Here is an 11,828-nt window from a genome sequence, read left to right on the forward strand (position 1 = left end):
GCCCCGCTCGCGTACACTGGACAGCGCTTTCAAAGACCGTTTAGAAACATTGTAAAACGGAAACTCCAAGAAAAGTGAATCGCAAAAGCCGTACCACATCTTAAAAAAGATCAAATATATAATTATGATTGATTCAGAAATATTATCCTGCAAAATCTGCCATCATGTGATATGTTCATTTTCCGCTGCGTATTAGCTTTAATCCACACTCCCACAATGAAACAGCTTACATTATTATTCTATTTTTTCTAAAAATAAATAAATCAATAAATAAATAAATAGCTTTTTAAACGTGTGGGACCGACAACTTGGATTCGCCCAACTTAAAAGAAATTGATGAAACTCTCCTGAACGCAACATCGTCCGTGGGAACAACGTTCAGGCGGAACTCGAGTTTTGTAGCCAGTGCTTCGACGGGACGGTTATTGCAGTAGCAACCGACGACAGCCGGATGAACGCTTGTGTTTTGAACAGCTGGGAATATTCAGAAGCAAAAATCATGAATATAAAATGCGAAATGTGTGCTTGGTAGAGACAGATAGTAAAAATGGATAAAAAGGTTGAGGAAGCGGAATCTGAGGGGATTGACTGGGGAAGACGTGGCGCTGCTGAGGGAGAGGTGTTAAAGAACAGCACAACTTTATCCAAGAATGTCCACACCTGTCTTCCTTATCCACTTACAGACCCCGTCAAATGTTCTCTGATAAAAGGAGACTATCTCTACTTTCACTACGGCTGTGATGGACAAGATGACAGAGGCTGGGGATGCGGCTACCGCACCGTTCAGACGATGGCTTCCTGGCTTTGTCACAACTGGTTTCCACTAAAGGACAAACGCAGACCTCCACCGAGCCTCCCAGAAATCCAGCAAGCCCTGGTCGCAATGGGGGACAAACCAGGCTCGTTCTCCAGCTCCAGGGAGTGGATAGGGACGTTCGAAGCCTCCCTGGTCCTCGACTATTTCTACGACGTGCCCTGTAAGCTGGTACATGTCAGAGGTGGAGGGGCAGAGCTGGAGCAGGTTGCAGTGGGGGAGCTCCACCAGCACTTTGAGAAGCACGGGTCTCCAGTCATGATGGGAGGGGACAGGGACAACTCCTCTAAGGGGATATTAGGGGTGTGCACGGGGGACAGTGGGAGCTGCTTGTTAGTTGTCGACCCTCACTACTATGGGTGTCAGCTGGGGAGGACAGAGCTGCAGAGGCGCGGGTGGGTGGCGTGGAAAAGAGTTTCATCTCTGGATCAGTCCTCGTTTTATAATCTGTGTATGCCTCAGACCGCCCCCAAAAAATGAACATAAACTAAGTGAGAAACCCAAGTGTGTGTCAGAATTACAAAGTGTATTATTTGTGCAGATGAGCAATTGTGTGATTTTCTCATGGATGCAGTTAAACATGTTTTATGGGACAGATTTACAATGCATTGTCAATATAAGATGCAGTGCCATCCTGTGGATGAAACCAATAATCACAACACGTTTAAAAAACAAACTGATGTAACAATTTTTATGGTCACTTTATTCATTATTGCTTTATTAATCTCCCGATCAAGCTCAAATCTTCTTGGATATCTTCAAGTCAGTATATCCCTTATTGTTTTTATTTTACCGAGCTTCAAACTAGATGTTTTGTTTTTTTTTATTTATTTGTATTTATGACCTTTTACATTAACTTATCAGCAGAGTGACTGATAATGAAAATCATCATTAAAAGGACTTGAATATGGACTTAATGAGACAGACTCCAGACAACACCTCATTTTATTGCTCACAATTTATAACCTAATTTGACTACATCTTACTGCCGTCGTATGTGTTCTGAGTCGCAAGAACTCCGTCAAACCCTTCTACAGTGGGAGCACACTTCTAACAGGGATCGCACCCACGTCGTCTCAGTTATCCGGCACACAGTCATTGTAGAAAATCTGAAAGTTCTTGTCGACGTCCATCCTCCCCTTGAGGAATTTCTCCAGGTTCTTGAGGGGAACTTCCACCATGTGGTTGTTGACGCGATCGTTCAGCCCATAAGCTGCGTACACTGGGAACTTGTAGCGCACAAAGTACGGCGCGTTTTGGTCGAACTCGGTACAGCAGTAGGCCGACCACATGTACTCTGGTACAGCCACTCGGTCCAGGTTGTTGCGACGGATGGTGTGGCCAGAGGTGGTGACCCCTGTGATGACGAAGGCTTTGCCGCGGCAGTAGTTGTTGAGACGTTTGCGGATGACGTCCTGGTGTTCCGCCCAGGGGCCCATGTTGAACTCCCTGATCTGGGGTACTACATTCGTCAAGCTGTAGGTGGAGGCTTTGTCCAGGGGGTCCGCCTGATGCTCGTCGGGGTTGAGCTGGCCACGTTCATACTGAACCACATCGGCGTAGTCCTCCAGGACTGCCTGGGTGTCCTCAAAGTTCATATGCATACTTGAAGACTGGGGGAAGGGCTCCATGTTGCTGCTGCTCTTTTCTGAAGCCAGCTAGGGAAAGAGAAGGAGAAGCATTACATTACCTCAAATTTTATTACAGCTGAAAAGTTAAAGGGACAGTCCTCAAAAACCGAAATACAAAACATTTTCCTCTTCTTCAGTGCTATTTATCCGTGCACAATGGTTTGGTGCAAGTTGTCAAGAGATATCGGCTGTAGATATGTCTGCCGTGTTTTTAATATAACAGAAGTAGGTGGCATTCGGTTTGTTGTGCTCAAAGCACAGCTCACTGTAACATTAGCCAACCTCCCGTCCATGAGTTGATGCACGCCTCCTTCTACCCGATGAGTACACTACAAGTGGTAAAGAGGTTGGGGTTGGATTTTAGTGTGAACTGTCCCTTTAAAGCAGGAACTAATCGTTTACTCATCTTTCAGAGGCGTTTTTACAGTCAATTTGATACATTCACAAAAAGACATATTTAAAAGTATGAGAATACTAGAGCCTAAATGTTCATGGGAACAGCATCTGATTCAAATAGCCAATAAAGTGTCTTATTGCAAGCCGACTGTGTTGCCCATGGCAGCAGTAATATACTTGCCCCAGATCTCAAAACTGCGAGTATTCGTTTTGTGTCCAAAGAAATACTGAAAGATTTGCCATGTAATGTGTATGTGATGAAAAGCATCACATAGAACATGAGCGATAGTAAACTGAGGGAGAGCGCACATACCTTTATTGGATTTGGGTTCAGACTGAAAACAGACTTTTAATAAATCCAAACTAACATTTTTTTTTTAACCTCGATTAAGCTTGAGAGAACCCTCACCTGGGGCTCAAACATCCAAGGGAAGTCCACCTTCTTCTCCCCGTCTGACTTCTTAAACGTGTAGGCAGAATAGATGGGGATGTGTCTCTGCGGGTCGTACAGGGTGACGTAGCGGGGTTTATCCTCATACCGCTGGCAGATCTTCTTGAGGGAAGTGCTGAGGTAGCCTCGGGGTGGGGTGCCCATGTACAGAGAGTCCTTGCAGCGCTCGCCGTGGTTGAAGTCCCCCACCACTCCTGCGTGGGCCCCCTGCAGCAACACGCAGGTCAGCACACTCAGCATAGCTGCCAGGGGCAAGGAGCTGTTTTCGGATGGAGGTTTCATCGCAGAGGGTCTCTTCGCCTCGATCTTTCTACGTCTTCCTGTATGTCTCTTTCTCGCCTGCAACACACCACCGCAAATCCACTGGTGTCTGACAAGTACAGCCTCAGAGTGCCCCGTCTGTCAGTCTGCTCTATCTTCCCTTTCTGCCTGGTTATGCCCTACTAGCAAACTGGCCTTCCATTGTAAAGTCTTTTCCATATATTCAAAGCGCCACCAGAGTTGTAGCAGCAATTCAAAAAACAGTGAATGTTATCAAGCGGTGTGAGCGTTTTATTACTTTGAACTGCAGAAGGGTAAAAACGTTGCAGACCATATACTATAAAGAGCAGCACCTGTCCTTGGCGTTGTGCACAAATAAGCTTTAGTAATGAATGGAAGAGACAGTATACAAATGTGGTTCAGGAAGAAACTGAACATATGGCAATGTAAGTCAATATATCAGAGCTGAGTGGGAGTTTACATCTCTTATTTACATGAACAGCCTTTTAACACAATTGCAAATCAGCCAAACTGTTTGAGCTGCAAGAGCTTCCTCACCTTTAAGTCCACTCATATCAACCAGTCTGTATATTAATTATCTACAGTCTGCAGTGTCAGCGCTACAAAAGGAGAGACGCCCTGAAAGGTTGAATTTTAGTGAAATCATTTATAATGCTTCTGCTGTGGTATATGAATGTGTCATGTAAGCAATTAATGATTACGAGAAGATGGTAGGTAAGTGGACGAAATCAATGCCGAAAAGGCTGTAAAATGTTATTTATATTTTTATACTATTCCAACCATTTTAATTCAAATGTGTGCATTATATCACAGAAATGTGAATGAGAAGACACTTTAGTGACAGTTTGCAAAGGTTTATTTCAGCAAATCAGGTGCACTTTTAATGTAGCTCTTAAGCTATATTAGTTTCAGTGTGTATTGCTATTAATTCTGAAGTCCATGTTTTCAGTGACTTAATTGAGCTTTTCGCAACAGGCACGGACCCTGTTACAGAAGACATTTGGACATAGCACAGGTGTAATTAACAAATCATTTGAGCTCTGATTTCAGTTTAGTTCCTCTACATTCCAGTTCCGATTCTCTGATTCTTCTGATTCTCGTTAACGTGAGCACTCTGACACTTGAGTTGAACTTACTATGAACAGCTCGGTCCCCAGAATAAAATGTTGGCAGTAGTAGTAGTAATTGGCAGTAAATGTTTCTGCAGACCACACATCCGCGCACGTGTGTTCGTGTCATGGGCAGTGAACCAAATTAACATTTCCGCAAAGCCTGTCGTATCGTGTTCACGTTGCATGTTTACGACTGTCATGTCATGAGGCGGAGGGGACAGGGGGTGGAGTTACACACTGTCCAGCTGGTGTCCACAGTTCAAGACTGCGTTTCAACATTTGTAAGTGTGAAATCCTTCAATATCAGTGACGAGCGACCGGGGCATTTCAACATTTGTAAGCGTGATATAACTAGATATTTTTTAAGGAGACGTCGAGATTCCCATCCATGTCTGTGGCGACAAAACCGGTGTTTGTAACAAGACCTGGGCACACCCCCTGCTGTGTTTGCTGCGACCAGAATGGCTATCTGGTCTAACCTCAACCGTGTCACAAGATCAAAGTGAAAATTGAACATACAAAATGTTAAGTTTTAACATATACATGGTTTGCAGAAACAAGCATTGCCAGCATTTATCCTAGCGACTGGGTCGCTTTGAAAAATGGTTTATTAAAGGAGCAGAAACAACACATGACTAAGCAAGTTGAGGCAAAATGGCCCATCGCTGTTTCACACCGAAACATTTGCCTATTCTGTTTTACTGGAGGCTGCTGGGACACAGTCACCTACAAAGATCTGAAAGTTTTGTTCTACGTAGGTTGTCTTCTTGAGGAACTCCTTCAGCTTGGGGACAGAGATTTCCACCACCTCGTTGTTCTCCTCCTCGTTGAGGCCGTAGTGAGCGTAAGATGGGAACTTAAAGCGCTCGTTGTAAGGTGTGTTGTGGTCGTAGTCGACGCAGCAATAAGCCGACCACAGGTACGTGGGCACTGCGATGCGGTTCATGTTCTCCCGGCGGATCATCTTCCCTGAGGTGGTGATGCCCGTGACGATGAAAGCTGTTCCGCGGCAGTAGTTGTTGAGCCGCTTGCGGATGACGTGCTCCTGCTTGTTCCAGACTCTGTTGCTGAAGTCGGGCACCATGGGCACGACATTGGTCAGGGTGTAGGTGGAGGCCTTGTCATCAGGGTCGTCCTGATGCTCGTCTGGGTTGAGGGTGCCGCGCTCGTAAAGGACGGCGTCCGTGTAATCATCCAGGACAGCTTGGGTATCTTCAAAATTCATGTGCATGTAACCACGTGGGAAAGGCTGCATCTCATCCGTGTCGGACACTGTTGATAACTGTAAGGGGAGACAGACCCAGTGCTAAATGAGAGGATGGTAGAAAGTGATTTCCCTGAAGGTGTAGGAATTCAAGCTTTGGGCAGAAAAAATACTAACATGATTTCTTTACCTGGGGTTCATACATCCATGGGACATCCACGCATTTCTCCCCTTCTGAGCGTTTGAAGGTGTAGGCAGAGTAGACCGGTATATGGTCCACGGTACTGTACAGCGTCACGTAGCGTGGCTTCTTGTTGTAACGTTGACAAATGAACCGGAGGGAGTCGTGCTCCAGTCCAGTCGGCGTTGTTGCCATGTAGAGGAATTCTCTGCACTCTGGAGACAGCTCCCTCTCCACCTTCCCTCTCACCGCCGATGTTATTTCGTTGACAAGAAGGAACGCCGTCCGCGCCCAAAGTGCCATCGTCAGGAGGGGCTTGATGTCGCTCTCGTCGGAGGTTGAGGCTGTAAGACGTAGTCAAGTGTGTTTCTGTGAGCTTCTCCAAATGATTGAATGTGTCTCATACGTTTCACACTCTGCTCTCTGTAATCAGGATGCCATATGCAAAGCAGCGGGCCTACAGTTCTTCCACCTCAGTAGATCCACCCACAGCTAGAGGACCAGCTGCAGTAGATAGCCAATAGGCAGACATCAGTGTCTTAGTGTCCTCTCAACCTCTGCAAGTCAAGCACTCCTTTATTCAAATGTACAATTCTGGTCGAGCTCCTAATGTTTTCAAAGATACCATGGACGCCATGCTGCACACATTGTGCACTAGAGCAGGGCTGCCCAAAGTGGCAAAATTTGGCCCAGATGTTTTCTAGCAAAAATGATCTAAAATTATTTTATTATAATTATAATAATGTTTATGTTGTTTAAATTTTTGTTGGGTAAAATGCTCTTTAATTATGTAGAATCCTTTTTTTTCATAATCTTAGTAAGGTGGACAGAAATCAATCAATCAATCGTATAAATGAACATTTGCCGGCTGTGGCTCAGGGGTAGAACCACCGTCTTGTTATCTGAGAGTTGCCGGTTCGATTCCCCTGTTCTGCATGTCAAAATGTCCGTGGGCAAGATACTGAACCCCAAACTGCTCCTGATGTGCTGGTCGGCACCTTGGATAGCAGCCACCGGCATCAGTGTATAAATGAATGTATGAATTACTGTAATTCACTTTTGACAAAAGTGTCTGCAAAATGGCTTGTATGTGAATGGTATTAGACAGTGGAGACTGACAGGGGACATAAGAAAAAAGGAGAGGGAAGACATGCAATGATGATCCCTTTCCAAATTCAAAACAGGCTCAGTTTTATGAAGTTGGAGTTTTCCTCGGAAAACATATTTTTCTACATCACCATGTTCTCCATTAACACACACACACACACACACACGCCGCAGCAGCCTAGAGAGTGCTGTACAGGTGAAGGCTGCACTGGTGCTGGTCAGGGTTTAGCCGGCCCCAGAGCATCTGACTAATCTTGTCCAAACAGTGAAGCCATTATGTAGCAGTAAATTGCTCACAGAGGGATAAAATCTCATCTCCTTCTGTGTGGATTTATAAAAAGAAAAAGCTAGTGAAACGTAATCACACAGCAAAACACAAGTTTACATTTTATTATGAAACACAGACAGGTTTATAGATACAGAGTAATTTCATTACAAAAAAGGGGATGAGAGACCATTACATGAAATTTAGCGGGGAGCACAAGAAACCAGTGGAGATTGAATTATCACATTATACAACAAAACAATTTGGGGTTTTGTAATTTTGTCTTTTATTATTTTTTGGCTGTGTTATTGATCTATAAATCAGTAATGAGCTTTATTTACAATTCCAACATTTTTGTAAAGATGGAAAAAAACACATCTACAGTAAAAGTTCTTGGTAATATCCTCATTTTTGAATATATATATATATATATATATATATATATATATATATATATATATATATATATATATATATATATATATATATATTATATATATAACGATATAGTTCATTCAAGATCTCGAGATAAAGAAACGTTGTTTTCCCGAGATAACAATATAATTCATTCAAGATCTCGAGATAAAGAAACTTTGTTTCAGTGAAATAACAATTTAATTCATTCAAGATATCGAGATAAAGAAACTTTGTTTCAGCGAAATAACAATATAATTAATTCAAGATCTTGAGATAAAGAAACTTTGTTTCAGCGAAATAACAATATCATTCATTCAAGATCTCGAGATAAAGAAACTTTGTTTCAGCGAAATAACAATATAGTTCATTCAAGATCTCGAGATAAAGAAACGTTGTTTTCCCGAGATAACAATATAATTCATTCAAGATCTCGAGATAAAGAAACGTTTTCCTGAGATAACAATATAATTCATTCAAGATCTCGAGATAAAGAAACTTTGTTTCAGCGAAATAACAATATAATTCATTCAAGATCTTGAGATAAAGAAACTTTGTTTCAGCGAAATAACAATATAATTCATTCAAGATCTCGAGATAAAGAAACTTTGTTTTCCCGAGATAACAATATAATCCATTCAAGATATATCAGTGGCGCAATCTAAGTAAGCCTAATTCATTCGAGATCTCGATATAAAGAAACTTTGTTTTCCCGAGATAACAATATAATTCATTCAAGATCTCGAAATAAAGAAACTTTGTTTTCCCGAGATAACAATATAATTCATTCAAGATCTCGAAATAAAGAAACTTTTTTATCCTAAGATAACAGTATAATTCATTCAAGATCTCAAAATAAAGAAACTTTGTTTTCCCGAGATAACAATATAATTCATTCAAGATCTCGAAATAAAGAAATTTTGTTTTCCTGAGATAACAATATAATTCATTCAAGATCTCGAAATAAAGAAACTTTGTCTTCCCGAGATAACAATATAGTTCATTCAAGATCTCGAGATAAAGAAACTTTGTTTCAGCAAAATAACAATATAATTCATTCAAGATCTAAGCGCTATCCTGACCTTGCTCTTTCCCTTCTCAGTGATCACAATTTAATCCCAAATCACAAGAAGCCAGGCCTCCTTAACACTGCTTCTGTTTTAGCTTTCTTAAGTTAATCCTCTTTTTTCCAGGAGGTGGATGCCATTAAAAGCTTCATCCACGACTACAGTTCCATACGTCCCATCATACTGACACACTGGTCAGGTCTCTCTTCTTGTTGAAGGTGTTTTCTGAAACGCAGCCCCTGTAGAAAATAGTCAAGTCACTGTCTATGTCTGTCTGGCTCTTCAAGAAGCTCTCCAGAGTCTTCAGCGGAACTTCAACCACACTCTGCTCAGTCTGTTCATTCAGTGCATAGCCCCCATAACCAGGGAACATGAACCTTACCTCATACGGAGAGTTACGGTCGAACCGCGGGCAGCAGTACGCTAGCCATATGTGCTTTGGGATGGTCAGGCGGTCCTTGTTTTCTCTCTGGACACTCGCCCCAGAAATGGTCACACCAGTCACAATGAAAGATTTGCCGTGGCAGAAGTTGTTGAGGCGACGGCGGATGACATCCAAGTACGGGTTCCAGGAAGTGTCCAGGACGTTTGTGATCAGTGGGACTACATTGGTCAGAGTATACGTGGAGGACTTGTCACCTGGCTCTGATTGGTGCAGGTCAGGATTCAGTGGGCTGCGTCTGTAATCTACCGCATCTGTGTAGTCCTCCAACACAGCCTGGCTGTCCTCGATCAGAGGGGGGGTGTCTTCAGTCAGGGGAAGTGCTCTCATGTTGCCACCTTCATCGTCAGAAACCAGCTGTGAGGGAAAGAAATGACAGAAATGTGGTGTTTATTACATTAAAAGTGGCTGTATGATTCAGGCCAAAACAGAAATTAAATTACAGTACGACTAATCTAAATTGCAGCACGACTAATCTGTAACTCCCACTCAAAAAGTTCCATCTTCTCATCTATTATCAGTAGTGATTTTTTTCACCTCAATATGATCCCAGCAGTCCCAGCAACATCAAGAACTTGACTTGATTTAACCTATAAAAATGACTTGCGTCACATATAGCCATGGCTATATGATAAAGAAAAAATATCTTTTTCATATTTTTAAGTGTAAAGGGTTAGTTCATCTTTTATTAAATGATGAGTTACTGACATGACATGACAGGGTAAATATGTATGTTTTTGTGCTTGTTGGTTAGCCTTCACTGCGCTAAACTAAAGGTTTGCCATCTTTGTGCTAAGATAAGCTTGAGGTTAGCTTTGTGGTAAGCCAAGCATAAAGTTAGCTGTCTCATGCTAAGCTAGGATAATCAGGTGCTTGCTCCACATGTTTAGCTTACAACATAAGAGTGATGCGAACTCACCCAACTCGCTGCTGGAGTCGTTGCGCTAAGCTAAATGTTGGCTGTCTTTGGGCTAGCTAGATTAAAGGATGGCTTTTCTGTGCTATGCAAAGCTAAGCTAAAGGTTAGCTGTGTTTGTGCTAAGCTAAGCTAAGCTAAAGGTTAGTTGTCTTTGTGCTAAGTAAACTAATGGTAAGCTGTCTTTGTACTATGTTAAGCTATCTCGGAATAAAGAAACTGTGTTTTCCCTAGATAACTATTTAATTCATTCAAGATCTCGAAATAAAGAAACTTTGTTTTCCCGAGATAACATTATAATTCATTCGAGATCTCGAGATAAAGAAACTTTGTTTTCCCAAGATAACAATATAATTCATTCAAGATCTCGAGATAAAGAAACTTTGTTTTCCTGAGATAACATTATAATTCATTCACGATCTCGAAATAAAGAAACTTTGTGCTATACTAAGCTAACGGTTAGCTTTCTTTGTGCTAAACTAAGCAAAAGGTTGCTGTATTCCAGCTAAGCTAGGATAATCAGATGCCGGCTCAAGATTCAAGGTTCAAGTGAAATACAAGCAAGACTGTGCAACAAATCAAGTCGCCCCAAAACATTCAGCTTCTCACAGGCTCAACACTAACTGACAAATAATCCAAATACACTAGTGCTGTTCCCTCTACCTGGGGCTCATACATCCAGGGAGTGTCCACCCTCCTCTTCCCATCAGACTTCTTAAAGATGTAAGCTGAGTAGAGGGGGAGGTGGCGACTGCTGTCGTACAGCGTGGCGTAGCGCAGTTTGTCTGCATACTTCTGGCAGATCCTCCTCAGGCTGGTTCCCTTCATCCCTGCAGGTGGTGTCTGCATGTAGAAAAAGTGGCTGCAGTCTCTGAAGCTGGTGGACACACTGGCACTGACCAGGGAGGACGCCACCAGCAGGGAGAAGGACAGGACGCAGGTGCAGAGCAGATGCATCGTCACACGACTGGACTAGATGAAAACACAAAGCCTGGTCCTCTCCTCATCGTCTGGGGTTTGACATGTCCCGTCACAAACCACGACATTCCATGTAGTGATGAGATACTCTGTTCGACATGTCTCCCTGTATTGGAAGTTGTATTGGTGTCATAATCTAGTGAAGTACAACGACTGTTGGACAGAGACTCTGCATGCAAAGCAGCTCGGAGTGGGTCCATTGGCTGGAGATGACTTATCTGCTCCCACATTGTGCAGCCCTGCGCCTCTGCACAGGCTTCTGTCAGGCTTTGCACACATTGTAACTCATCAATGCAATTCAATAGTCTGCTCACTGTATCATTTAAGACATTAAAATAAAACCCTGCAATCCGAACAATTTTTTTTTTTGTTAAACACATTTTGGGTTTTTTGGGGAGCCTTAGGAGCCTCGACTAACCATGTAGAATAGCCCAAACTAGCCAGATATTTAACTGGAATGAGTTGTTGTGATAACAAATGGAGATGAGACCCCAGTTATTCACAAGGAATGATGGTGGGATATACAGAACATATCAGAGATAAGGCCGTTTCTGACACAAATGTAAAG

General features: G+C 42.6%; 4 protein-coding genes across 4 annotated transcripts; 1 reads left to right on the plus strand and 3 right to left on the minus strand.

The window, feature by feature from the left end:
* Positions 1-389: 389 nt before the first annotated feature.
* Positions 390-1,514, plus strand: ufsp1 (UFM1-specific peptidase 1 (non-functional)). Its single transcript, XM_037111023.1, has one exon. The coding sequence runs from the start codon at positions 548-550 to the stop codon at positions 1,292-1,294; it is 747 nt and encodes a 248-aa protein (XP_036966918.1). The 5' UTR covers positions 390-547; the 3' UTR covers positions 1,295-1,514.
* A 338-nt stretch (positions 1,515-1,852) lies between these two features.
* LOC119026612 (endonuclease domain-containing 1 protein-like) lies at positions 1,853-4,096 on the minus strand. The gene is made up of 2 exons (XM_037111022.1): positions 3,251-4,096; positions 1,853-2,472 (listed from the first exon to the last, which is right to left on the minus strand). Exons 1-2 carry the CDS (start codon positions 3,572-3,574, stop codon positions 1,891-1,893), a joined length of 906 nt encoding a protein of 301 aa, XP_036966917.1. The 5' UTR covers positions 3,575-4,096; the 3' UTR covers positions 1,853-1,890.
* Positions 4,097-4,452: 356 nt separating this feature from the next.
* On the minus strand, positions 4,453-6,634 carry LOC119027455 (endonuclease domain-containing 1 protein-like). Its single transcript, XM_037112661.1, has 2 exons — positions 6,081-6,634; positions 4,453-5,968 (listed from the first exon to the last, which is right to left on the minus strand). Exons 1-2 carry the CDS (start codon positions 6,372-6,374, stop codon positions 5,375-5,377), a joined length of 888 nt encoding a protein of 295 aa, XP_036968556.1. The 5' UTR covers positions 6,375-6,634; the 3' UTR covers positions 4,453-5,374.
* A 2,187-nt stretch (positions 6,635-8,821) lies between these two features.
* Positions 8,822-11,239, minus strand: si:dkey-85k7.11 (endonuclease domain-containing 1 protein). The gene is made up of 2 exons (XM_037113194.1): positions 10,946-11,239; positions 8,822-9,723 (listed from the first exon to the last, which is right to left on the minus strand). The coding sequence occupies exons 1-2, from the start codon at positions 11,237-11,239 to the stop codon at positions 9,103-9,105; spliced, it is 915 nt and encodes a 304-aa protein (XP_036969089.1). The 3' UTR covers positions 8,822-9,102.
* Between the last annotated feature and the right edge of the window lie 589 nt (positions 11,240-11,828).

This window comes from Acanthopagrus latus, chromosome 10 (genome assembly GCF_904848185.1).
Source record: "Acanthopagrus latus isolate v.2019 chromosome 10, fAcaLat1.1, whole genome shotgun sequence".
Lineage (NCBI taxonomy): Eukaryota > Metazoa > Chordata > Actinopteri > Spariformes > Sparidae > Acanthopagrus > Acanthopagrus latus.

Excerpts from the sequence above, each read along its gene's own strand:
- ufsp1 (XM_037111023.1), top strand. The coding sequence starts at position 548 with ATGGATAAAAAGGTTGAGGAAGCGGAATCTGAGGGGATTGACTGGGGA.
- LOC119026612 (XM_037111022.1), bottom strand. The coding sequence starts at position 3,574 with ATGAAACCTCCATCCGAAAACAGCTCCTTGCCCCTGGCAGCTATGCTG. Across the intron at positions 2,473-3,250 it reads CTTGGATGTTTGAGCCCCAG|CTGGCTTCAGAAAAGAGCAG; the intron begins GTGAGGGTTCTC and ends CTCTTTCCCTAG.
- LOC119027455 (XM_037112661.1), bottom strand. The coding sequence starts at position 6,374 with ATGGCACTTTGGGCGCGGACGGCGTTCCTTCTTGTCAACGAAATAACA. Across the intron at positions 5,969-6,080 it reads CATGGATGTATGAACCCCAG|TTATCAACAGTGTCCGACAC; the intron begins GTAAAGAAATCA and ends CTCCCCTTACAG.
- si:dkey-85k7.11 (XM_037113194.1), bottom strand. The coding sequence starts at position 11,239 with ATGCATCTGCTCTGCACCTGCGTCCTGTCCTTCTCCCTGCTGGTGGCG. Across the intron at positions 9,724-10,945 it reads CCTGGATGTATGAGCCCCAG|CTGGTTTCTGACGATGAAGG; the intron begins GTAGAGGGAACA and ends TTTCCCTCACAG.